The 26,848-nt window shown below is 53.9% G+C and overlaps 1 protein-coding gene across 1 annotated transcript; it reads right to left on the bottom strand.

The window, feature by feature from the left end:
• Nucleotides 1-606: 606 nt before the first annotated feature.
• Nucleotides 607-26,377, bottom strand: LOC115341551 (dual oxidase 2-like). Its single transcript, XM_030014773.2, has 34 exons — nt 26,286-26,377; nt 21,320-21,411; nt 20,549-20,632; nt 18,806-18,970; nt 17,539-17,726; nt 15,997-16,198; nt 15,241-15,407; nt 15,097-15,157; nt 14,864-14,960; nt 14,584-14,671; nt 14,121-14,223; nt 13,613-13,776; nt 13,177-13,343; nt 12,867-12,985; nt 11,399-11,536; nt 10,969-11,082; nt 10,148-10,350; nt 9,694-9,879; nt 9,044-9,269; nt 8,296-8,389; nt 7,879-8,054; nt 7,542-7,611; nt 6,375-6,470; nt 5,317-5,495; nt 4,200-4,430; nt 3,857-3,956; nt 3,691-3,740; nt 3,435-3,562; nt 3,065-3,218; nt 2,704-2,936; nt 2,384-2,542; nt 2,067-2,222; nt 1,854-1,982; nt 607-1,401 (listed from the first exon to the last, which is right to left on the bottom strand). The coding sequence occupies exons 2-34, from the start codon at nt 21,381-21,383 to the stop codon at nt 1,279-1,281; spliced, it is 4,614 nt and encodes a 1,537-aa protein (XP_029870633.1). The 5' UTR covers nt 21,384-21,411; nt 26,286-26,377; the 3' UTR covers nt 607-1,278.
• Between the last annotated feature and the right edge of the window lie 471 nt (nt 26,378-26,848).

Genomic DNA, 26,848 nt, shown 5'->3' with positions numbered 1-26,848 from the left:
GGTGTGTGATGGCTGCGGGAGGGAAAGGCTGCCCAGCTTTCAGCAGTGGGTGCAAGCCAGGGCTTCTTGCTGAGCACTGGGGCTCTCCTAGCTCCCAACTCCCATGCTGGGGGAGCCCCACTGGCATGGCTGGGGGACCACTGGCCATCGCGAGACCCTGTTATTACTGGGAAATGGAGACCTACTCCCTGTGGTCTTGGGTGGCTGTTTAACAGCCACGGCTCAGCCTCTTTGGGCTCCTTGGCTGTAATTTGCTCCCACACCAACTCTTGCTTGGGCCATGGCAGCTGTGGGGGCATTGCTGGGGGTGATGGGTCTGGCAGGACACGGTCTGTGCCTGGGCTCAAATCTGCATTCCCCCTTCCACCCAATGTACATCACCAGTGCAGGGGAAACTCACTCCTCTTTAACCCATTTCCCAGGGGGCTGGCATAAATATTCTGTAACAGGAGCAATGCCACAAGTATTGCAAGTCTCCAGGTAACTGGGACCCAACTACAGGAGGCAATAAAGTGTTTTAAAACTTCAATCAGCTTTATTTAAGCTCTATCACAGCCTGCAAGAGCGGCAGCCCAGCGATGCAAAGCCAGGCATTAGTTAAACCAGTGCAAATGATCCCTGATCAAAGGACGGTGACACTGCTGAAAGAAGCCAACGCAAACACAACTAAGGCCCTATGCAAACCTAGGGAAAGCTCAGAGTCCTAACGAGCAGGCACAAAGAAGTGCATTAGGAAAGCTGAGCCTGTTTCAAGGAGAGGGATGGTGGGCAGCTCTTTGGCTCCTCACCATATGTGCGTGCCACCCGGGTCTCGAGGCAAAAAGTGCTGTGAATTCAAGTTGTGCAGGCACCAAGCTGTTCCCCAAAGCTGTTCAGAGACATTCCCCGAGCCACTCGGCAGAGCACGAGCTCTGTCTTGTGGGATTAAGGTGGCAGAATTGGGCTTAACTCGAACACTGGGTTTTCTGGATTGGGACACCCCAGCCTGACCCTGGGTGTGGGGCTGCAGGAGTGCGTGGATGGTAGCAGGATGCCCCGGGCTCAGGGGTTCACACTAGGGCTGTGTGGGGTGACGCTGGGATGGCAACGCTTTACTGGTGCACTGTGTGCTTGTCTCAGCATCCATGTTCTTGGCCATGGATGGCTTTCTCCCGGGGATGCTGGTGGGTGAGAGCCCAGGACCGCGACCACCCGAAGCATTGCCACACAGGTGCTGGGGTTGAACGCACATTTCCAATGAGGACTGCAGCCCGGGAGGTGAAACAGCATGGGGTAGCGTCAGAAATTCTCATAGTGATGTGCAAAGTAGGTCTGGTCCTTCTTGTTCAGCTGCTGGCAAGCCTTTTCCACACTCTTTGTCATCCCGGGTGGGCCACAGCTGAACACCCCGATCTTCTGCACCTGGGGAAGGAGGGAGGCAAACAGGTCAAACTCAGCAGCACCAGTTCTCCCCCCAGCCCAGCCCCCCTTGGCCCCTTGCCCTGTGGCAGCTTTGAGCACGGATGCTGGCTGAGCAGTCCGTCCCAGCCTGAGGAGGTTTTTGGGGAGGTTGTCACTTCCCCATGGAGCTGCTGAGGCCGTGGAGGAAGGATGGGATCCCCCAGGGTCTCTTCCAGCTCTGGGCAGTGACTGCAGCCGGGGCCTCGCCATAGCAGGGGGTGTTTGGCTGGTATGGGGCATTGCTGACTCTTGCAGCTCATCCTGGCTCCAGAGGGAAAGTGGGGTTCATGCCCCTTCAGGGCAGAAGGGACCTTAGTACCACCAAGGTCTCCAGGGCCTCAGGGACAGGCTGGGACCAGTCCTCCACACTGGCTGGTGGGTGCCCCTCCTCCTGTCCCCAGCCGGGCACTGACCTCGGGGTGCACCTCCTGCAGCGAGTTGAAGAAGGGTATGAAGGGAGGGCGCCCAAAATGGGTGATGGAGCGCAGCCCTGTGAAGAGGCTCTTGTTCAGCACCTTCTGGAAGTGCCGCTCGCAGATGTACTGGAAGAGAGATCAGTGCGCATCAGATGGCCCAGCGTGGCCCAGCACAGCATGGCAGCCTCCCCGGCGGGTGGCCAGGCTCACCAGCATGGTGGTGCGCAGATCGAACTTCTCGGCCAGCTGCGTGATGTAGATGTGCACAGAGACCAAGTCATTCCTGTCCGCCTCCTCCACCTCGCGGATGATGTCCGCCAGCCACTCAAACTGCCGCTGCGTGCGCGTGACCCAGATGAAATAGATCTGTGGCACATGGGGATGAGGCTCAGAGTGGGGCCAGCACCCTTATGCATGTCCATGGGGCTCCTTCCCAGAAGGATCACGGAGGATATTACCCCCAAAGAGGCCAGCAGCAGCAGGAGGCATCTTGAGAGGGCTCTTGTCTTTCAGATGCTTCTTCTTACCTTCTTACACAGCAGCTTGGAGTTTATGGAGGACTTGAAGACCAGGTCCTTGAGGATGGATGCGAAGGGCGTCACCCCGATGCCTCCTCCCACCAGCACTGACACCTCGAACTTGTTCCACTCCTGGTGGCCCTCTCCAAAGGGCCCGTCCAGATAGAGCTGGAAGGGAGCAGACATCAGCAGAGCATCTCCTGCCTCTGCTTGCCCAGGTCTTGGCCACATTCAAGGCTGGAGAAGTGCCTCAGGCTGGGCACAACCCATTGCTGAGAAGCTCTCAGGCTCAGACGTCCCTGTCCCTGCAGAAGTAGTGTGGGGCTCACCTTGGGCAGCTTGCCGATGAGGGCCAGGCTCTCTGGGGAGTAGAGTTCTCGCAGGCGGGTGGTCCAGGGTCCCACGGCCCGGATGTGCAGGCTCAGCGTGTCCTCATGCGGCGCTGAGGTCAGGGTGAAGGGGTGGTACTCGGTGGTGCCCAGGGCCACGCAGGCGATGCGCACCCACTGCCCAGACTTGTAGTCAAAGTCCAGTGGCCGCTGGAACCGGAGGTGAGTGACATCTGGAAGGGGGACGGGGATGGGGACTTCATTAAGGTGGAGGCATTGTGTGGTGGAGGTTCCTCCATTGCTGCAGCTCCAGATGCTCTTGCGAAGAGCCTGGGCCATGTGGCCAGGGATGTTGTGGTACCTGAGGGCAGGAGCTCGGCTTTCACGACGCTGATCTCCACCTTCTTCCTGCTCAGGCTGAGCAGCTTGTCCGCACTGTAGATGAGAGCTGGGATGATGAAATAGATGTAGAAGCGGGGCTGCTGGATCAGCGCGTAGCTGCCGTGGATGATGACCTGGGCAGGGAGCAGTCCCCATCAGCACGGTGCTCAGCACTGCAAGCCATCACCCCGTGACTGATTTGGTGGCAGCTCAGCAGCAGCTGGGAGCTGGGACTGGGGCCACCAGGTCCTTTGGGACCTCCCCAGCTATTTCATCTCATCAGCTGGGCTGACCCAGGGTCTTGCGGTGCATCAGCAAGATGCACCTCCCTCCCAGCCCTAATGCTTTACCAGGACGTAGAGCAGCACGTAGAGGTGGTGGGTGATCCAGAAGCCCTGGAAGCTGACGCGTCGGAAGTGGTGGGTGGCGAACACGTACATCACGGCCAGGATCACGAGCAGCAGCACTCCCGTCATGCCTGTGAAAGGAGGGGTTGGGAGGTCCTGGGGGGCATCAGGGCAGCCCCACTGGGGCTCCACCTGGGCTGGGCAGAGGGCTGCCTGTCCTGAGCACAGGGATGTAGGGCTGCCTGCTAGGTGGTCTCACCTGGAATAGTCTGGAAGAACCACCAGTAATACTTCTGTGGGAGCTGTGACCTGGAGGGACAAGAGATTGCACCATGGAGTGGCCAGAGCAAACTCCTCGTTTCCATTTTCATTCCTGTCCATGCCCAGGACACTCTTGTCTGGACTGTGCTTTAAATTTCACCTACCCATCATCTACAAAGACGCTGGAAAAGAGGCAGGACAACACACTGAGAGGTGTGACTGAGAAGATGTAGACGTTAACTATGTGACCTGCAGTGTGGAGCACTGTAAGAGACAGAAACCGGGAGAGAAAAGCATCAGTGTTGCTGTGGATGGAGATGTGGCAGACCCTGGTGATGTGCCCAGGGACCTGGCAATTCCTCCTCTTCTCTCGTGCAAAGCATCTATGTCTCTGCAGGCTCCATACAGGTCTTCAAGGTTCTGCCTGGTCCTGCTGTGTCATGATGGGCTGGTCCTCCTGCTTTAGCTGTGGTTCATGGGCAGCACATCCCCCAGCAGCCCACCTACCTGAGAAAATCAGGGCTGCCATAGCTATCCAGCGGTGGAAGTCCACTGCGGCATCGAAGGGGATGTAGTGATTAAGGAAGGTCTCCCGCAGGACTGTGATGAGGTTGCGACACATGGTAAGCAGGATGTAGGAGTACATGAAGGAGATGGAGGCAGCTGATCCCCGGGAGATGATGATCCCCACAAAGGTGGTCTGTGCAATTCCAGTGCTGGAGGATGCGAAGCCATAGTCTGGAAAGAGAGAGCGGAGGGTGTGTCAGTGTGCCCGGCGCTGAGGGCCATGACCCTTCTTGAAACAAGGGGACAGCCATCTGCCTGGCTCCACCAAGAAAAGATCACCAGGGATGGGGCTCTGTGGGGACAGGGGCACAATTCTCCATGTCAGACCCCCCCAGAGCTGCTGGGTGACAGGGTCTCCTTGGAGGTCAAAGGAGGGGATTGTCCTCCTCTGCCGGGCACTGTGGAACTGCACCTTGGTACTGTGTCCTCAGTTGGGCATCCCAACATGAGAGGCATCAACAAACTAAAATGAGTCCAGTGGAGGGCACCAGAATGGGTGGGAGCTGGAGGACATCACGCAGGGGAAAGGCTGAGGGAAATGGGTTTGTTCAGGCTGGAGGAGAAGGGTCAGGGAAGGCCTTGTGGCTGTCTGCAACCACTTAATGGGTATTACAGAGTGGAGAGAGCCAAATTCTTTCTTAGAGATGCACAGTGAAAGGATGAGAGGCAACAGCACAATCTTCACTGAAGGAGATTCAGGTCTGATGTAAAATAAACTCTTCACAAGGAGGATGGTCAAAAACTAACACAGGCCCAGTGAGGTAGTGGGTTCTCCAACCTTGGAGCTCTTCAAACCTTCTCTAGAGAAGGCCTTCAGCAGCCTCATTCAGCTTTGAAATTGGCCTTGCTATGAGCAGGGCATTGGACCAGACCCCTCCAGAGGTCCCTTCCAACTTCAGTAATCCTTTGGTTATTCCAGGGGAGGACCAACACTGTTGCCCAAAGCTGTGTTGGAACCTTTCACACCCCAGCATGCCCCATGCAACCAGCAGATTTGAGGAGCCAAGCCCACACACCCCCTCCATGTCTGGGCCAGCAGGGCTGGATGGGCACTCACAGTAGGCTCGCTCTGCAAACACGCCGGCGGTGATGGCAGAGAAGAGGACCACACAGACGATATGGCGCCGGTAATTCTCAATGAAGCGCTTGAACTCCTGGATCTTCTGCTGGATTTTGTTCCGCTCATACTTCTTCCGTTGCGCTTCAGTGTACAAATGCAGCTGGTACTGATTCGCCCTGGCAAATACAGGAGGGCTGGTGTCATTTCGAGGTTTAGCCAGCAAAGTATGGCTCAGGGTCATGCTGCCCAGATTTGGGTCTTCCTCCCTGTACAGCACTGTGACCACCTCTGTACATTGCTGACAGTAATGACCTGTGCACAGTGTCAACGGTTGATCTCAGGTCATCCCGCAGTCTATGCATTTTTGAAAGCGGGTAACAAATGTGCAGATAGTGACTCATAAATGAAAACGTAGATCAGAACTGTGAAAGATAATTGTCATTGTAATATTCAACCCTTCAAACTGATCCCAGGGTAGGGGAAGGTCCTTGGAGCTATTAAGGCAAATCAGGATATTCTAACCATGAGTAACAACCACTGAACTGCTTCCTTGTAGAAATATTTGCTGCTGCCAGAGCAGTGAGGACCAGAATCTCTCCTGCAGCTCTCGCAGGCAGCCCATGGCTGAACCAAAAGTGTCCCAAGGGGCAGAGGAGTGCAGGCAGGACCTACCAGGCAAAGCCCCTCTCTGCTGGCAAGGCATACACTCTAAAAACCACTATCCCAGGCTCTGGAGTTGGCCACTTCATTTGTTTTTTATAGAGGCACATCACCCAGACCCAGCTACGGCACCGTCCCCACCAAGACAGGGCTGTTCCCGTAGCTTGTTGGCCAGCGAGAGGCTGTGATGTGCCTGCCTGGGCTGGGGTATCTTCTGCAGGGATGGTCTCGCATCCCCTCCCTACGTTGCACCACCGTCATGGGGGTTCTGGCTCCTTGCAGCAGTGTCATTTGCCTGGAGGGCTACCCAGTCTAACACAGAGATACGAGAAGGAGCAAACAAGCTGAACCCGAACCCGAGAAGCATGCCCAGTGAGGAGAGAGAGTGTACTCACTTTCTGCCTGGTCTCTTCCTCAGCTCTTGTCCTTCTCGCTCCATGTAGTGGCTCACAGTGTCCACGTTTGCGTCTTTCTCTTCCTCTGAGATGGTTCTGTTGGAAATAGAGCTATGTCTAGCCCAAAGCTGTACTTGCAGGAAGGGCTTGCCAAAATTTTCCCTGTTTCTCCACTTTCCAACTCAGGCTCAGCTGAGAAGGTGTCCAGCTCTCTACTCTGCAAGCCTGCTTGTCTGTTGTGGTTTAACCCCAGCCAGCAACTAAGCACCATGAAGCCACTCACTCACTTCCCCCCCCCCACCCAGTGGAATGGGGGAGAGAATCAGAAGGAAAAAGGTAAAACTCATGGGTTGACATAAGAACAGTTTAATAGAAAAGAAAGGAAGAAACTAATAGTGATAATAATAAAATGAAAATAACAATAAAAGGACTGGAATGTACAAAACAAGTGATGCACAATGCAATTGCTCACCACTCGCTGACCAATGCCCAGTTAGTTCCCAAGCAGCGGTCCCCCCCCAGGCCAACTCCCTCAGTTTATATACTGGGCATGATGTCACATGGTATGGAATACGTCGCTGGCCAGTTTGGGTCAGCTGCCCTGGCTGTGTCCCCTCTCAGCTTCTTGTGCCCCTCCAGCCTTCTTGCTGGCTGGCCATGAGAAGCTGAAAAATCCTTGATTTACTGTAAACACTACTTAGCAACAACCAAAAACATCAGTGTTACCAACATTCTTATACTGAATCCAAACCATAACACTATACTAGCTACTAGAAGGAAAATTAACTCCATCCCAACTGAAACCAGGACATTGTGTTAAATTTAATTGTGTGGTACATGGGCTGGATTCACTCCAAGATAACCTGCCCCTCTGAAAAGCAAGGTGGGACTCCCATCCCCACGTAGTGGATGTAACAGGGGCTCTGCAGGAGGCAGTTCCTCCCCTCTGCCTGCCTGGGTGCCAGGGGAGGAGGGCAGAAGCCCCACCACAGCCTCCAGCTTGCTCATGGGCACGTCCCAGCGTGGTCGTCCCCCTTCCCCAGTGCTGGGTGTGCGAACACCTGGTGGGAGCATTTGCTGGAGGGGCTGAAGTGAAGGATGGATGTGATCAGGGCAGAAGGAGAAGAAGAAATGGTAGCAGCAGCAAGACTAAGGAGGAGAGCTTACCCTTTTGGCTCTTTCTTTTTTATGAAGGAGACGCGGTTGTGCAGGTTTTGCTTGAGCACCTCGGGGACACCTTTGAGGAGCCAAAAGGACAAACAGCCATTCAGAGTGTGCAAGACGCGGTCGACGAGGTTTAGGCATCTCCCCTGGGCAGGGGTGTGGTGGGGAGAGGCTCTGAGCTGACCCAAACCTGTTGCACATGGAGCTACAGCTGATGCCCCATTACTGCAGTGGGGTTGGGGAGATTGACGGGACAAGATTTGGGAGCTACATATTGGGTGCTGTCCACTGCCTCCAGCCCTGCAGGGCCTGGGGTGACCCAGTACTCCTGCCCACTGACCTTTGATGCAGAGCTGGGTGAGACGAAGCTCACTGTCGTGGTCCCGCAACATGTAGTGGAAATCCTCCCACGTCAGCTCATACCTGTCCTGAAACCCTGAGGCCCGAAACATGGACTCAGTCACCTGCTCTGCCTGGTCTCTTGACAGGCAGTTGTTGGAGATCTCGATGAAGGACCTGGAGCAAGGAGAGGAGATGGGAACTTCAGAGGACCACAGCTCGAGTCGTTCAAGTAACACAGGGCAGAGCCCCAGACCAGTTTCATGGGAGAAATGGGGTCTTGGTTGTGAGTATTGTTGAGCCCATGGGCTCTCACGTAGCACCCTTGGGGAGTGAAGCACAGAAAGTGGGAGCTGCTTTTGAAGACATCTATGTTTACAGACATTGTGAAAACATCTAGAGAGATGAAGAGAAGTACCTAAGCATCCTCAGAAACTCCTCCTTGGAGAGAAACCCATTCTCATCAATGTCATACATCCTGAACATCAGCTTGGACTTCTCCTCTGGGGACCCTGGTGGAGAGGGAGAGAGCTGAAGAACAAGATCCTATTTTCATCAACAAGTTGCTTTCAAACACCGTCTTTGAGAGTCTGGGCCTGCAGCAGTGAAGCCTCACCCAGTTCTGAAAAGACTGAAAGCACACTGCTGATCGCAGCTTGAATAGCGACTTGACTTTCTCAAGTGCAAGGTGAAAAATCAGGTAGATACACATTCTTTGTTGTGCATTATTTTGCAAACTCAAAATGTACTTTTGGACAGCAATGATTTTTCTGGGACCTGCTTTGATTGAATCTGGCATTCACCACCTCCATCTATGAATCCACCTTTCCAGTGGTCATTCAGGGAGGATCAGTTATGATATCAGATACACTTATTATCATCTCTCAAGGACAGGATGCATGGTCTGTTCAGGAGACAAGGCAGACGTCTATGGTGGTGAAAGATAGCTCCCCTCATGAACAGTCTTTCATAAAACATAATTACATTGTCACTGCCCCATAACTCAAGTTGAAGCTGTTCTAAGTGAAGGGAATTTTAATGTGTAGGAGTGTCTACAGATTGACCTGCTGGATGGATCTTGTTCTTCACTCTGCTGGTGGCGTTGCCAGATCCTAGAAACAGGACTGAGGGCAACAGATGAAGACAATACCAGCTCCAGCTCCCACCTTTCATGAAGACCACCAAGATGTCCAGGAATTCCCGGAAGGAGATGTAGCCGTTGCTGTCCTTGTCGGCCAGGGAGAACATGGAGTCCACAAACATGGAGTGGGCTTTGAGTCCCAGGGCCTCAGCAAACTCAGCCCTGCTCAGCTCACATGTTAGAGACTCCTTCGCCTTCTGTGAAGATTCAAAGTTGAGCTCTCCGGCATTGGACCTGTCAATTTCCAGCACCTGCAGGTTGTGTCCCACAAAAGAAATCCCATAAGTGCTGGCAGAGCAGAAGACCGGTGTTCACTTGCCTGACCTATTGCACAAAGACCAGTGGCTCCCTGGCACAAAACTCTGGCAGATACCATGGGGAATTCCCGTGTCTCTCCTACACAATGTGACTTTCACACTAAACACCACTGACCATTACGGAGACCTCAGTTACATCATCCAAAAGTCTCTCTGCAACTTTAGACACTTATATCGCCACAGCAGAACTCCCTTTGTCTTCTGCAAGGGAAAATGTCCCTTGGTCCTGAAAGTATTGGCAGCTTCCTTGTGCATGGCTTACCAGCTCTGACGGAGAGCAACGGCAGCACCATTCGTTGCTTAATCAATACAGAAACACCTTCCTCCATGCATCAGAGCCTGCCACACCTCTACATACCTGAGCAAACAGGTGCCTGAAGAAAGTCTCCAGAATTTGTTTTCTCTGCTCCTGGGTGACTGCCCATTTCATCAGGCTCTGCTCCTTCATCTCAGACATATGCAGATCAAGGCCACTTTCCTTCAAGTAGTCTTGTAGCTTCCCAATGAAGTTGCTCCTCTCTGCCTCCTCACTGAAAAGCAGCACCTGCAAAAAACCCCACCAAACGGCCGTGAGCAGCAGAGGCTCAGTCGGGATGCGAGTGCTGCTGCTCTTCACCACAGCAGTCACTCCATGGTATAAGCTGGACCTGGTGGTTCTCAGGAGGCCACAGCCACCTTTCAGGGATCTACGCTGCTCCCAGTGCCCAGGGCTGAGTGGTGCAGGGTGTACGTGACCAGCGGCAGGTCGCGTGGGTCACTCCAGGATTGTGGAGGGTCCAGGGACGGTATCATACCCCAAGCATGGTACTCACCAGGTCGTACTCCTTGGGGCTCTTCAGGAGCAGAGCTTTGTTCCCTTTGTTGCTGGAGAGGATCACCTCCACCCTTTGATGGGCTTTCAGGCTGATGGTCCGGAGCACAGACCCTCTCCCATCCAGCACTTTGAGCACTTTGTCAGCTTGGAGCTGAATGTAGACGGGAGAGCTGTCTGTCTTGGGACCGTGCCACTCCATGGCTGATGGGAGAGAGCACAGGACTCAGCTGGAAAGGCGTACCTGGGCTCCTATTCAGCCCAGCACCTCCTTCACCAAGATGCAGTTTGGGAGTGATTTCATGGCCAGACACATGACAAGGGAAAAATGATGATCTCCCAACTGCAGAGCACTGTGTCTCCTGCACATGGACACAGGAGGAGTACAGACCATGGAGCTGGGAGGATTTTTCCAGTGTCCAGAGCAAGGAGATACAGTCCCTGTCCTGGAGCTACTGGTGCAATTGCTCTACACAGGTTTCCTTCAGGTAAAGTGTGATCTGGAGAACGTTGGAATTAGAGAGTCATAGGATGACTCAGGTTGGAAGGGACTCAGGCTGGAAGGGTCTCGTGCCCAACCTCCTGCCCAAAGTAGGACCAGCTACAGGGTCAGGCCGGTCCGCTCAAGGCTTTATCTGGTCAGGTCGTGGATAGGATGGAGACGGCACAACCTCTCTGGGCTACCTGCTCCACTGCTTGACTATCCTCCTGGGGAAACAGTTTCTCCTTACATCCAGTCTGGATATAAGCTCCAAGCCCAGCCCTGTCTCAGTATGTGCCCTGACTTCAGACGCCATCGCAGGATTGACAGTGCCACCTCACCATGTATTGCCTCGCCCGTCACCTCTCTCTGCACGTTGGAGCCCTGCTTCTTCTGCAGCTTCTTGAAATCTCTCTTGCGGAGAACGGCAACGATCCAGGCAACAAACAGAGTCACTGGGGACATATTGGGGAAGGAGGCATGAGATATCACAAAAGTCCTTCCCACTTTGGCAGCATCACCTGTGTGACTGGGGCAGACAGGGGTTTATGTCTTCCCCGTCACCCCCAGTTCAATGCTGCATCGATTTCTTTAATGCAGGGCTGCTCAATGAAAGCTCTGCTCCCTCCTGGTGCCCCAGGACCCTGCCACCTCAGGGACCTCAGAAGTGACCAAGACTCAGCAGCTTCTGCTGGGAGGTGCTTGGTCCATGGGCACTGAGCCCCTTTCTGTGGTAGAAGAGGAGACAGGTAAAAAAACAGAGTGACAAACCTAAAGGCAGACAGCAGAGGACAACGATGATGATCCCAAAGCCTGCGCCACTGCCTTCGAAGTAATCCAGCACCATCATGGGCGTGCAGTTGGCCAGGTGTTGAGCTGTGAGCTGCTGGAGCTGGGGGCACGGGTCCCCTGCATGGGGGGAGACAGGCTGTGAGTGTCATGGACCTTTTACCCATCTCAACTCCATCGTCCCCAGGAATCTCTGCATTAAGATGCTGGTGGGGTTCATTGCTGAGCGACCCAGGAGGAACTGCAGAACTGGGATGCTTGAATTAAACTCAGCTCTTAGGGGACAACCCTTGCTTTCGGGTTGAACCTTTGCCTGCCACAGCAAACCAAGTGCAGAACTGGACTCAAGTGTTCAGCACCATCACCTCTCCCGATGGGATGGGCTGAGCCTGATGCACTCTGGGCTACGGCAAATTGGGGATCAGAGCCTCTGCTCATCCGGATGCTGCAAATTCAGGGAATCCCCCTGGTGCAATTGCATGGAGCATTATGCCAAGGGAACCAAAATGCCTTGCAAGGGCTGGGACGTGTGCCAAATAAAATGCTTTCGGTAAATGGGAAGGGTGTGGCAAGATCCCAAGAGAAGGCATACTGCTGTGTTGGACCACAGCTCACCCTGAGCATGGCAGCAGGGCTCTTTGGGTCTTGGCAGGGAGAGGAAAGCTCATTTCAAGGACGGCACAGGAAGACATCAGGGTGAGAGGTGCATATCAGCATGGGACTAGCCTGCTGGGAACCCAAAACATGCTGGGATGCAAGTCCTGAGCTCTCCCCAGGCTGAAAGCCAGCTGGCACAGTCCATGCTGCTGTTGCAGCTACATCTGCGGGAAAGCCTGGCCAGGCCTTCCAGCAGCACGGGTTAACCAACAACCCTGTTGGCAGAGCAGCCAGGCAGGAGTTGGAGTTGCAGTACGGCACCCAGGGCATATTCAGGGGTTGATTCAATTACAGGCAAAAGTAGGCAATGTTATGCAGTTACAGTATACAAAGCTTAACTCATCTGCAAACCATTATGTTTCAGGTCACTCATCATTTAACCTGCAGATGTGTGCGTGCTTCTGTATAGACAGAGCTAGAGGACACGTCAGTGAGGAGCGTGACAGCATGGGGTAGGCAGAGGCTGAGTTTTAAGCCCAGCACGACCTTCCAGGGCATCAATTGCATTTTTGTACCTGGACATCCTTCAAGGACTCATGCAATGCACACGCCTGGATGTCAGCCCTCTTTCAACGTCAGCACTGCCCGCTTTGCTTACAAACAACCCTTGCATTTTGTACACATTTTGGTGGTGTAGGGGCATAGCAGGTGTCAGGCTTGAGAAACTGCAGCCCGATGCTTTCCCTGTGTCACTGAGTCACCACTGGCTGTGTCACTGAAATGGGTCTGCTTTCCTCCCTAACTTGCTGGTGCCGTTTGCTCCCTGCACCCTGCCATCGCACAAAGCACTCACCCTCACTCCAGACGAACACGTTGGGCTGGAGCTGTGTGGGGTCTGTGTCCATGACAGCAGCCAGGACATCGTGGAAGGTGGTGTTACGGATCTGCCTGGTTTCCTCCGCTGTGAACAGCCTGGGGAAAAAGATGTGGGGTCAAGTGGTGGCCCCAGGTGTCACTGGCCAGCAGCAGGAGGGATTCACTCCCTGCACTGTTTTAGGAACTGAGGAAGCTGGAGGATGTTTTTTCCTCTAGCCCCAGTTTTTGTGTGTTACTGGGGCTTGCAGAGCAGTGGGCAGCCTGCCAGATGGGGAAGAGGCATTTACCCATTCTTGGTGTTTTCGAACCAAAACCTGTCACCATCACGCAGGCGCACAAACTGGTCCAGGATGATGGCACTGAAGAGGGAGCCGTCAGTCTCCAGCATGCCTCCAGGGAGCAGCTCCAGCCCAGCCATGTTGTTGGCATACAGGGCAGCCACCTTCTCCAGGACCTGGCCAGAAACCACCACCGTACACATGTGAGCAGATGGAATTCTGCCAGGGCATCCAGCAGCACGGGAGCTTAGCACCAGGGCAGGATATCGTTAGTCATGCCATGTAATTGTACAGTTACCCCAATGCAACAGCCCCGCAGGCATGAAAATAAGCTAGGGCAGGATGCGCACTGATGTCCCTTGTCTTACATTGCTGGAGAAGCCAGTTACTGCCCCAACATCCTTTGACCCACACACTTTCCGTGCCCAGACCAGTTCCCTGTTACCTGTTGCTCCAGGTGTGGGGCAAGGTCCGACCAGTTCTGGAGAGGCTCCAACCCAAATCGCTCCCGGGCTTGGTTATACGTGGGCAGGCCAAGGTCTCGCCCACGCTGAAACCAGCTGGCCACGTAGTCGGTGCGGGAGTACTTCAGGGGCCCGTACCAGTAATCTGTGGGTGGATTCAAAGCCCTGGTGATGGCAAGGAAGAGCTGGAGAAGCAACCCCAACTGCCATAGCTGCCGGGCTGGACTTGTCCTTTGTCCCTTGACCATGGGCCATGCTGAACATGGAGATATCATCTCCATGCCCTTGCCAGGAAGGTCCCATGGACACACTTAACATGCCCTGCAGCTTCTCTCCACCTCCGTTAACAAGGTTAAGGCTGGTCTGAGCATGTGGTTGGGTGCTGATGGCAGCGGCGATGGGACCTGCCTCCCCACCTCGGCCCGTGCACAGCCCCGGGAGAAAGGGTCACCCACTGACATGCTATCTGCAGTGCAGGGGAGTGCAGACCTTGGAGATCTTCCACCACAATGTTGTCCTCCCGCTCCGCAATCTGTGAGCTCATCCCCAGCAGGAGGTTGTCCACATCCTCTGCCTGCTGCGGCCCGATGCTCTGAGGGGAGATGGGAAGAGCAGGTGATTCCTTGCAGGACCGAGGACGTGGGGTAGCCCCACACTCCTGAACTGGTGCCCATAGGGGTGCAGACTCTGGGCGTAGGGGGACTAGGGACTTCTTCCAGGCTCATTTTCTCCGTGTCAGCTCAACCTTGAGGTCTGATCCTGCCGCAGCTGAAGGCAGCATCTGGGGATGTCTGGATGGGGAAAATCTCACACCCGTTGGTTGGCTGTCATGCTCTGCATCCAATCTCCCTTTCAGACCCCTGTGGGGTCCTCCACAACAAAAAGGAAGGAATGAAGATTCCCCCAGCCAGTCTACCACATCCTCAGGACCCCCACGCTCCCTTCCCCGTACCTCTCTTCTCCAGTAGCTGTTGCAGAGCCGCACTGCTGGGAATGGGCCACCAGGGCCAGGCACATTCTGGAACCGGCAACTGGGGTCTCTGGAACAGCAGAGAAGGGCTGGACCCACAACCCTGGCCGGGGCTGCCCTGAGCTGACAGGGCTTGGCTGTCCCAGCGAGGGGCAGGATGTGGGGAAGGGACAGGGACCATCCCCGGCCACCACCCCATCTTGGGCATCCCCTTCCCTGGCATGGGCACTGCTGTCCCACAGCCCTGCTGGGCTGCTCCTACCTCTTGTAAACACCCGGCGGCACCATGGTGGCTAGGAATTGCCCTGCAGCCGCCACGAACTCCGGTGAGAGGCTGGGGTCCAGGTGCTGCTGGTAACCTGTGATGCAGCAGCCATGGTCCAGCAGCCAGGCTGGAGGGAAAGGGGGCCAAGCTCCCTCTCCCTCTCCATCCCCTGGCTGCCCTGGTCCCCGCACCCCTGCTCCCTGCACGCCATCACCCACCGTGCCCCTCACCTTTGTACTCCGGGGCGCTTTTCCCCAGCAGGGTCGGAAGCCACTCGTACAGCACGATGCTCTAGGGCACAGGTGACGTGGGTCAGGGCCAGCACCAGGGAGGATGTCGGGGGTCCCGGTAGAGCCAGCGGTCCCATCCCTCACCTGGAAAGTGGCGATGACCCACTTGCGAGCGTGCTGGAAGAGGTCCTCATCAGGCCAGGTGGGGTGTGCATGGGCCAGCTCTGTAGCCAGGTGGTTGTGGTACCGAAACCAGGTGATGCTCTCAGCCTGCAGGAAGGGGTTCTCATTCCCCCAGGCACTCCCCAGGTCTGCAAGAGCCGCCGGGACCATCAGTGGGGGATGCTGCCACTGGGTCTAGATTTGCCCGTGGCTGGAGGAGCACCCCCAGCCCTGTGGCTGCAGCCCAGCATCCCCTCGTCCCCTCGCCCTTCCTTCCTCCCCAGGGAGACAAGCAGCCTTAGCGAGTGAGAAGCAGCACTAGGCCTCCAACATGGACCAAAGGTTGGGCAGGTAAGGAATTCAAACAAGCTGAGTAGGTTTTTATCAGCAGCATCCCCTTTCCCCAGAGGAGATCACCTCACGTCAGAGGGACCAGCACCCACCAGTCTCTGCATGTTGGCTGGGAAATGACCCATTGTCTCCTGGGGATGTGGCACCTTAACTTCACGGCATGTCTTTGCTGGGAAGCCTTTGGTGGGGCACGTATCTTCCTCCCCCTTGGGCTGGGAAACTGCCTGCCCTCCCACCAGACTCCTGACCCACGTGTCCTGACCCACGCAACCCTGCCCTTTCCAGAGATCCCCTCTGGGCTTGGCTCCAGGGACCTCCTGCTCCCAAAGCTCATGGTCAGGGATGGAGCCAAGCAGGTGAAAACCCATTGAGCATGGCCACCATTACCATAGATCCCCTGGGGACCACCCTGTCCCGTGGACGGATCCAGCGCTTTCCACATGGGGACCCTCCCGTCTGTCTCCCTCGGGAGGCGCCCACCGGGCCCTGATGCCAGCTTTCCCCCTGAGAAGCTCCTCAGGGCATCACTCCAGGAGTGCGAGGGGCCGTAGATGGAGCTGCCGTCCAGCCAGCCCGTCACCTCGTTGGTCTAGGGCAGGCACAGGGAACAGGCATTAACAGGTACCAGGGTCTCGGTGGAAAGGTGCAGAAAAAAGGTCTGAAAAGCCCCAACCTGGCCCTTTTGGTCTTGCAAAGCAGCCACCCCATCCCCTGTTTTAACAAGAGCTATCAGGATGCAATTATATACACCGACAATCTCTATGCAAACTGCAGGAATTAGCGCCAGGTACAGGAAAAGACCAGATACAGATTTTTCAAAAGTACATTTTGGGGTTTTTTTCCCCCAATTATTTTCAGCTATGCCCAGAAGCAGACATCTGTGAATCCCTGTGTAGGCAAGACCAAGATGGAAAGGGACTAAACCCATCTCTGGGGAAACTGGAAACACTGGAGCTGTCCCCTCTGGGGAGCCCTGTCCTCGCAGCAGGCAGTCCCACTGCCCTGGCAGCATGTTGAATATCTCCCCTGCCAAATGTTTTCATGAAAACATCCTTTTTAGTCTGAAAACGTGCTGGAGGTTTCATTTTTCTAAGGTTTGAAATACTGCTAAAAACATGACTTGCTAATCTGGTCTCATCATGGTTTATCACGTGAAAGGTTCAGGGAGCTGTTTTGCTTTGGGGATTTTGATTGGGAAGCTTTCCAGCATCAAAGAAAAATCACATGGGCTTGGGAACATATCCAGCCTCAGCACAGCAAAATATGGAGAAACTGGGGGAAAATCTGGATTTTTTTTTTCCAAAATGACTGAAATTCAGAGAAGCTTTACAACTTCACAACTTTATGACAGTACCAGCTCATCTTTGTGATATATTATTAAAGATAAGTGGTGCCTAAAAAAAGTGTCATAATTACTGACCTTCTAGAGTGGCACAAGTGTATGATTGGTTATGGAAGTTCATTACACTTGTGCTAAAAAGGCTCCAGTTATCCCTTGTTTCACCAGATACAGACAGCCCTACTTTTGCTCATTTTGACTGAAGCGATAAAAACTTTGGCAGTCAAGGAAGGCTGAGAATTGCTCCTGCTTTACCCTTTTGTCTTCTGCCCTCCGTAAACCATGCAAGATACTAAAATTTGCATTAAAATAGATGACACAGGCAGATCTAGAGTAATCATGTTTTCTCTGGCCAAGAAAAGCACTGACCTTGAGCAACCACAATTGTTGCTCCATGTGAACCAGTACCTTGCAGGTTGTGCTTTGGGTTCATTTGCAATTGGTTCAAACACTTGAGAGACATATATTTTTAAGGAAACAGTGGTGCTCTCCTTTTATTTTTGCAAACGCTATCTTGGCTGCTACAGACCCCAATGTTGGGTGAAGAGGAATTTAGCTGAAAGGCGAAGAGCAAAGCAAATGCTACCTACCTGTTCCCGGGGGCTGTTGGGGCTCTGCCCCGTCTCCGTCACCCAGTGGATGCGCTGGAAGGGCAGGACCACATCTCCAGTGCCTGCAGGGTCAAACACGAGGTCTCCAGATGGGATGTGGATGTTCAGGAACTCTGCAGGGCAGCCAGGTTTCTCCACCTCCAGGATGTCCGAGAGCACATAGAAACCTGTCAGAGACCCAAGCATGGTCAGCAGCTGGGAGGACTGCCACCAGCACCTGGAGCAGGATGTGATGGTGAGCAGCTGAGCCATATGTGGGCTGAGGGGGCCACCCTGTGCAGCAAGAGTGGTTTTCTTTCTCCCTTCACTGCTGATTTGCTCCACGACTTTGAAAAAGTCACTTTGGGCTGCAGCCCCGATGTGCTGAACTCCACTCCACAGGAACAGGGCTCCAAGTGCCCCTGGCCAGACCTCATGAGTAAGGTAGGGTCATTCAGGGACCAGGGTAGCGAAACTCAGCCAGTAGATGTTCAGAGACCACCAGCAGCTGGACCATCTGCTGGCCACCACTTTATCAGGAGCAAGGCTCTGCATTTAGCCACTATTTCCCTGAGCTCCTCCTTGCCTGTGGCCTTCAAGGCCAAGGGTTGCTTCCGATGCTGAGCCTGGTGGCTGCCGTTGCTGTTGGCCCATTTGAGCTTTGCTGTGTTAGGAGAAACTACCTCCAGGGAGAAGCTAAACGGTACCGCACTAGTGTCTGCCCCTCCTGTGGCCCATCTTGGGGCCAAGCACCCCTGCTGGGGTGTCCGGGGACATGTATGAACATTAAGCTGTATGGGGAGCTAATTGTCTCCACTTCTTTGACAAGTTCAGCCTGTTTTCTCAATGAGCCGAGGGTATTTCCCAGAGACAGACATCCCCAAGCTTGGGGGATGCCAAGCTCCTGAGTGACAGCAAAAACTGCTCCAACTTGCAGCAATTCTGCCCAGCAATCAGTCACAGTGCAGCTCTTATCTGTCAGGCGTTTTGCAATGAGGTAACTCTACCGCTAAAACAAATGAGGAAGTTCCCAAATGACAAATACCAGCATTTGGGGCAACTGCCAAAGGTCACCAAAAATTCATGCACTCTCTTGGCGGGACAATACTTTGGTATGGCAATACCCAAGGCCCTATCTTTCAGGAGTGTGTCTGCTATGAAGTGGTGGGTGAGGAGCGCTCTGATGCATGGCCTTGGGGTACGAGAAACCAACATTTTTCTACCCAAACCAAAATCTTTCCACCCGGTGCCAGGCCCCAGCTCTTACCGAAGAAGACAGCCAGCACGGTTGTGTTCCTACGAGAGGGGAGCCCGGAGGGTCCCCGTGCCACCGCATTGCTGAGCTGGCGAGCGTTGGGCACGCGGGGCTCCTGCAGTGCCTGGTAGACACCATCTGCGTAGTTGGCTGGCAGGAGACGCAACAGTCTGGCACCTGTGGCACCAAAGCAAGATGACATGGGTCCAGCAGCACCCGACAGATAGGAGGTACAGCAATAGTGGGGTACACCAGTCTGTGCGAGGGTCCCAGAAGAGAGCAAGAGGATGGCATAGACACTTATATTGGCCAGGAACACGCAAGTTTTGGTACCAACACCCAAAACTTCTTGCAACACCAGGATCAGTCCTCTTAAAACTAGGAGGTTATCCTCCATGGGCATGTTCCCTTCCAGTTGTCCTTCTCTGGTCCCTGTGTATCCCCTTTGTCTCCTGGAGGTCTGGGGTGGTGTGCTCCAGTGGGTAACTGGAGTGATGTTAAGCTGCCCATGTTGGCTATGCAATCCTACACAAGCATGGTGAATGCCAACACCACAGGGAACAGGAGAAGGAACAGCTGGAGAGGCAGAGAGACAAGGGAGAAGATGAGAGAGAAACACCCTGACTTCATACCCACTGCCTGTACTGTAACTGAAAAGCCCGGAGGCGAGAGGTCATTTTGCACTGATGAGCAAGTTCTTTTCGAAAGGTTCTTCACCAGTGTGGCAGGCTTCATTTGCTGGAGTTCCCCAGACTGGGGGAAATCCTGAATTACTGGCTTAGTTTCTGGCTTAGTTTCCAAATGTTAAGGTCTGATCTGTCTGCTCTGGAAGAGGGACATCTTGTCTGCCAGGGACCCGCTGGATCTCTCTGACAGGCTTTGGTGTAACCAAAGGGCTGGTGACACGCGTCATGTTGGAGAGCCATTTGGGCTCACAGGAAGCTGTGTAATTGCCACCACGCCTTGTGTCACTGTGTAGGTGACCTATTTGGGCTGCAGGAAATAGGAGGATTCATAATCTTTAGTATTTGAGATAAGATCAAGCCTGATCTGCCCTGGTCCCTGGCTCGGAGACATGTCCTGGAGGTGGGCCCATGGGCTGGTTGTGGTCATGTAGCTCACTACTGGCACAGGGAAATCCTGCATGCCTGTCCCAGTACAGACCACTACATGCTGCACAGCAGCCCAACAGTGCAAAATCTGCCCTGTGCAGAGCGGTAAAGAAGTAGGTCCAGCACGCCTACTGCAGCCTGGACCATGAACACTTCTGTCTCTGGCCTTGTGTTGAATGCTGCTTGAACAGCACTCTGATTTTGGCTAAAGATGCCTTTTCCTAGCTCTGGGATCCCTGACCATCACTGAAACACCTGCTGGGAAGAGCTGGGTCCTCCCTACCTTGGATATTTTGAATGACCCCTCAAAGGCACAGCTCTGCTCCAGGACTGATCCACCACCAGCGTGACCTGCAGATGGTGCCTGGACAGCTGGTAAAAGTGGCAAGGCCAGGACATGGGAGACAAAGCTCGGCTGCTTGGCCCCTCCAGACTGTTCTAAAGAGGCTCTTAAGTGCATCTAGGGACCTACCTTGAGTTCAAACAGCCACCTCTCAGGACCATGGGAGGTGGCATTGCCTGGTCACCTGCCTGGTTCAGGCTCAAGTCAGAAAAGGTTTCTCTCTCAGTTGTAAAGCAAGCCACATGCCAAAGTGCCAGCTTGCCCCATCCCACCATCCCCATCCCCAGGCCTGGTACTCACCCACCGAGCCGTGGCTGTGGTGCAGCAGGTTGTTGTACCAGCCATCGTAGCGCTGGACCTCCCAGGAGATGTTCTCCTGGGCTCCTGGAAGAGACCGTACCCACTTGGTGAGCAGCAAAAAAAAAATATGCATGAAACGAGCATCTCCATTATATTATATTTATATTGTGATATTTTCCCATAGTCTTTCTGAAACTTTCTGTACAAACAGTTTTTTAGACAAGTTTTGCACTCCTATTGAGGGATAAGCAATGCCTAAAATTAGAAATTGCTTGTGATCCTGATGTCCCCAAATCAAATTCTGTCCCCCACTAGTCTACTCCCAGAGGATCTTCATCTTCTGCTTCTCTCTCATTGTATCAGAAGAAGCCTCTCCCCACTTCTGACCCCCACAAAGTCCATCTGAGTCAAGCAAAAGCCTTGACACTGGAGTTATGCTCTCCTCCATGCATTGTGTATCAGCATCAGCCTTTGTCAATAAATATATACTTTGTTTCCTTTGTGTTAAATTTTATTGCTTTTATTATAATACTAGCAGGAAGCTCCAGTTCCTGCTTACGAGCTGTGTACACATATAAACAGCAGTAGGTGAGTCTCCCAACCTGTAGGCTCTGTAAGTTCAGCATTTTGCTCCATTTTTTTCTTATTTCATCACAAACTGAATCATCCCCATCTCTGATGTGATGCCCCATGAGTTAGAGTAAATTCCTCTGAGGGGCAGAAACTATCCAGGATCTCCCTTTGGATCCCCTTCCCTGAAACCGCACTTACTTCCCAAGGTCCACGTCACCAGCAGAACCACGGTCAAACTCAACATCATCTCTGCGGGTTGCATTGGCCCCTGGGTCTTTGGAAGCAGTGACCTGCAAAAGGAGAGGAGAAGGAGGGAGCTGGAGCTGGGCTGCTCTCGGAGGCTGGGAACATGCACAGACCATAATCTCAGCTCTCTCTTGTGGTTTCTGCTGCCTGGTGAAATCCCACTGCCGTCATCATCCATCAGCAGTATCTCCCAATTTGGGCTGTGGGAAGGTGGCAGGGGGCATGTGAGACCCCATCACCCTGGGAAAGCTCTATCAGGAGGTGTCAACTGGCCTGAGAAGACCTTTCTGCTGGAGCAGGACTAGTATCCCTGCCTTGAGGTACCCCAGCTGTAGGTTCACAACTCATCATCCATGGCAGGAAGACATTAAGCTGTGCCAGCTCTGTTATAGAAACGTGCTCTTCGTTACAGAAACAGACACGTTTCAGCTGGCAATTTCTCTGCGCATGCATTGTCCCATCCAAGCAAAATCCAGCTGCGAACACGATGGGAACAGCCTCAGCATGCAGTCAGGTCTGCCAAAGTGTGCTAGTACTGCAGATCAAGACCTCTTCATCACCTCTGGGCTAAATCGACGGCACTCTTGCATGACCAGCCTTTCTCATAACGCTTTACCATCTCACTTTCCACAAAGGCCCTGGATCCAGAGCAAATTTCATCAGTGGGACCTGAACCTTTAAAACCTCAGCTGAAAACAGCTTTAAAACCTGACTGCAGAGAGGGATTCCCAGCCATGAACAGCTAAGGCTACATTTTTCGGTCATAAATGCTAAATGCTGCTGTTGGCTTTCCAGTGCACAGGAATGCCAAACTTGGATTTAACTCCAAGATAGGGTTTTCCACTAAACATGGCTCTTTGTCCCTTGTTCCAGCACTGTGGGTGTGTATCCAAAGACTAGCCCCATTTCAGAGGACCTGTGTTGCCAAGGGATGCGGTGATGCACAGGTTTCAGCTTTTCCTACATTGCTCTGTCACAAGCCAAAGTGATGCTTTTAGTTTCTTTTTTTCATTGTTTTAATCAAAACTTAAAGAAATGATGGTTTCAGAAAGGCTCACGTTGCCAGCAGCTCTGTAGGTTTTATTTTTTATTTACTGGGAATTGCAGTGGGGATTTTTCACTTATCACTACCAGTGGCACAAATTGTAATATGAGAGTCACTAAATACACTATCCACTTGGCAAATGAAGTTGATTGAGATTTAAATATTGTCATTTGTGGTCACATTAATTGTGTTTCATAAAACTGAAAGCTCATTGCCAGGTTGTAAGCATCGTATATAACCTGTGTTAGCTCCCTTCTGCCAGAGATTTCTCTACTTTGGGCCTTTTGCATTAGAAAGCAAGCTGTTCCTCGAGAAGTGACATTTCCACGTTCCTCCTCTGTTACAACAGCTCACCTGTGCTCTGGACCTCACAGAACATTATTACAGGCAAACAACTTTTTGTTAGCTTTCCATAAAATGTATTTAACAAACATCATTACAGGCAAACTGCTTTGTTAGCTTTCCATAACATGAATTTAACATTAAATCCCTGTTGAAATACCTCTGCACTGATTGCATTTTCAGTTCTGGCCTCACTTCCACACGCATGGGAGCTGGGGCTGCTGAAAGCCTCAGAGCTGCTGAGAGCAGCATTGAGTGGTGTTCCTGGTTACCCAGTGCCACCCCTGTCCTCCTGGAGCATGTCCCTGTGGAAGGGGCCCCAGAGCTCTTCCATCTCACAGCCCTCTGCTGAGCATGGTCTTGTGGGCATGAGATTTGGGTTGTGCAGCTGGTGGGAATCAGAGGCTCCGTGAGCCCCATCGCATAGGAGGAACATGAAAGTTTGGCCAATGGGTGAAGCAAGGAGGTGCCTAGGACCTCTGCCAGGAGTGACAGGGCCCAGTCACCGTCACCACATGGGATGCTCCTGCCAGAAAGCTCTTCCCGTTGAAACAGCCTGTTCCCTGCTGAAACCAATGTGGAGGGCTGCGTGGCTGGAGACACCCTGAGCAACAGTTGTGGTTTGGTTGTGCACAGAGGTCCACGTGACCTCCTGCACTGTAGGAAGGGAGTCCCCATAGACACAGCTGGATTTATTTCCTGCTGACTCAAAATGTACAGAGTTGCAACCCTCATCTAGAGCTGAGGCCTGAGGGTGCCACAGAAGATTTACCAAAGTTGCTCAGGAAACATGGGGCAAAGCCAATCTCAAAGTATATCACCACAGTCACAGTGTAGCATGTCTCCCCCTTCCCCTTGGGTCTTCTCACAGGGCTCCAGCAGAGAATGTGTTTTAAAATTCCTTCTGTCACTGAGCAAACCTCCCATTTCCTCAGATATGGGAATTGCTCTTGACCCAAGCCATGAGATGACATGCCAGGTGTCATGCACTTTTCATCTCTCCATGGCCCAGCACTGTAAACCCGCTGATTGCCTAGTCAATCCAAGACTGTGGGGGGGTCTCTGGAGGCTTTCCAGCCTCGACTACGGCCAGTGTGATACAGTGACAGTGGTGGTCATGCTCCAGACAGTAGGTTGCACCAAAGACTTCTGAGGGCCTTTCCCACCAACATGGAACTTCTATTCCATGCCTCTTCACTGCCTTTATGTCTTCTTACAAGTTACTGGGCACGTCAGCAGTTTGTCTTTCCCAACCAAACCTCAAGAACCATTTCCCTTACCCAGGATCAGCTCTCCCTGGCAGAACTCGGTCTGTAAGGGCATGAGGAGACACTGACACCATGTCTCCCCTGCCTATTAAACTTCCTCCAGCTATTGCTGGGAACCTTCTCATAGGCAAGGCTGACTCCCAGCAGTCTTTATAGGATGCATCAAGAAGAGGGACATGCAGTTCTGGGTTAGGGACTTCATCTCAAGGAAGGTGGGTATCTCATGAGTGGCACTCAGCTGTCCCACAAGCTCTTTTCTCATGCTTCAGCTGAGAGCTCCAGCTTCACCTCCCCAGTGTGCTCTCCCATCTGTTGAGGACCAGTTGCCAGGCTTCTCCAGAAAGACCCCCCTGCTCTTACACCTGCCTCCCAAATCTTGCAAACCACCCAGACGGTTCCTTAACATAAAGAAACCAGAGTGACCTTGGAAGCCCATGGTGCAGCTTGCTGAGGGAAAGCTTTGCAAGCTTGGATTAGTTCCACAGACTTGTCAAGTATTCCAGGAATTTTGTAAGGTCTGATGAGCCCTCAGTCTCTGCTTTTCCACACATTCCCTGTGCCACCTTTGGAAAGTCATTCCCTCCCTCTGCACCTAGTGAAATCAAGCACCCGCTTCCCCAGCCTTGTCTTCTCCCATCAGAGAGGATCCCTCTGCCCTTAGCAAGGCCTGGAGTTTTGCACCCCTCCAAAAACCGTGCTGCAAAGAGTGCAAACACATGGGTTCCCCCAGAGCAAGGATCTCCCGCTCTACCTGATCTCAACAGATTTGGGTCTCCTAAAGTTAGGGCTTCAGCCTCCAAATGTCTCCAGAGCTCTCCCCAGAGCCACATCAGATGGGACTGTGGGATACATCAGCATCCTGAGAGAGCAGCAGCCCCACTGCAGAACCTAGTGCAGGTACAGGAGAGCAGTTTCAAGGCATTTGAGAAGCCTGGAGCCTGATCCCTGCAGTCCTGGTTAGTCACAGCTTATTTCTAGCTCTCCTCAGTGCTGGTGGGACAGACTGGGAGACTGCCACCTTCGCCCACCAACCAGCCAGCCCTGGGATTTCAGAACAGGCTGCATCTCCCCAGCCTTGGATGTCATCCAGAAAATCCCAGACCTGTGCACATGCTGTGGACACCATGCACACAGGGACCGGTGGTGTCTCCAGCTTTCCCACCTGGGGACACCCCTGGGGCCAGATGCTCCAGTGGCCACCACAGTGCACAACAGGGACTCCCTCCCCTTGTGGGACATAAGGGGTGCCTGCCTGTCCCCACGGTGTCCTGTGCCCATGCAGGCAGGGACATGTATAGTCCCAACCCACTCTGTCCTGTGGCTCTGCTCCCTCGCACGCAGGGATATGCATGGCTCCATCGCACCCTGCAGGTGAGGACACACATGACCCAGACCCCCCCAGTCCTCTATGCAGGCAGGGACATGGATGGCCCCAACCTCCTAGTGCCCCATGCAGGTGTGTGCCCCAAGCAGGCAGGGACACAAGTGGCCCTAACCCCTTGGTCCCCCATGCGGATGGGGACGTGTACCCCCATCTCACCCTGTGCCCCAAGCAGGCAGGGACACCAGTAGCCCAGCACCCTGGTTTCCATGCAAGTGGGGAGGAAGGGGGGGCACATGGTCCCATCCCACCTTGTCCATCACACAGGAAAGAAAAGTGTGGCCCGACTCCTTCTATCCCCCCACGCATGGCCCCATCCCAACTTGTCCTCCAAGCAGGAGGAGACAGGAATAGCACGACCTCCTGCCCCCTCCACTGGCGACAACACGCGTAGCCCGACAACCCCGCAGGTAGCAGCATGCATGGCCCTGGCTCCCAGTTCCCCACGCAGGGGTGGGTGGGACGCGCGTGGGCCCGATCCCCCCGCCTCCACGCAAGAGGAGACCCGCGTGGCCCTGACCCCCCAGACCCACCCTCCCCCCCGCACGCGGGGACACGCGTGTCCGCGGCCCCCGGTCGCGGCGCTCACCTTGCGTGGCCGTGCGGAGGGGCAGTGCGGCGGGGCGGGCCGCGCCTGCATTTACATAGGGCTCCGCGCCCGTCGCTGCCTATAAGAGCGCGGTGCGGGACGGTGCCACCCCGAGTCCCGCCGCCGCCGCCGCCGCCGCCGGCAGGTAGGTAGGTAGGTAGGAAAGGGCCGCCGCCCCCCGCGCCGCCCCACCCGCGCTCCGCTGCCCGCCCGCCCCTGCCCCACGGCCCGGCGCCCCGTTCCTGCCCCGGCCCTTGGCGCGCTCCGCGGAGCAGCCCCCGGACGCTGCCTACCCTGCTCGAGGGGTCCCGGTTAGGCGAGGGTGGGGAGGAGGGGATGCATCCCCATCTTGAGTTAACCCGGCGGTTTTTCCTATGCTGATTTGACCGTCTTACAGGGGCAGGAAAATGCACGGAGTCCCCACCAGCCCTGAATTGCAGCTCTGTGCATTCATTTTCCAGGGGAAAGGATTACCCTTGCTTCAATGGAAAATACCAATCTGCAGCCCTCAGCAACCCCACCTAAAACTGCTGTTGGCTCTGCTGTGAGGAGATTTTGGCTGGGCACTTCTGAAATGTCCTTTCCAGCTCGATTCATTCTGGGGCAGGAAAATGGGGTTTCTGTACAGAGGAAATTGCTGGGGTTTGGGCAAACTTTCTGCCTCCTTTGCCTTTCTCCCCTGCCGGTCCAGAATATTTTAAACAAAAGAGAAGTTGTCGATTTCTGCTAAATTACTGATCCTTCCTTGAAGATGTCTCTAGTCTTTTAACCACAGGGGCTTTAGGGCCACAGCCATGCTTGTGCATGGAGGATGCTTTCCAAGCTGCAACAACTTCAGTTTCTCCTGCCCTGAGCT

Source organism: Aquila chrysaetos, chromosome 5, assembly GCF_900496995.4.
Source record: "Aquila chrysaetos chrysaetos chromosome 5, bAquChr1.4, whole genome shotgun sequence".
Lineage (NCBI taxonomy): Eukaryota > Metazoa > Chordata > Aves > Accipitriformes > Accipitridae > Aquila > Aquila chrysaetos.
This window is presented reverse-complemented; position numbering and strand designations above follow the sequence as displayed.

What these genes read in the sequence shown, in the direction of transcription:
- LOC115341551 (XM_030014773.2), bottom strand. Translation starts at nt 21,383, where the DNA reads ATGCAACCCGCAGAGATGATGTTGAGTTTGACCGTGGTTCTGCTGGTG. An exon ending in GGGTCATCGCCACTTTCCAG is followed by an intron (nt 15,158 to 15,240) that starts GTGAGGGATGGG and finishes CCTGTGCCCTAG; the next exon opens with AGCATCGTGCTGTACGAGTG. An exon ending in CCGCCGGGTGTTTACAAGAG is followed by an intron (nt 14,672 to 14,863) that starts GTAGGAGCAGCC and finishes CTGCTGTTCCAG; the next exon opens with AGACCCCAGTTGCCGGTTCC.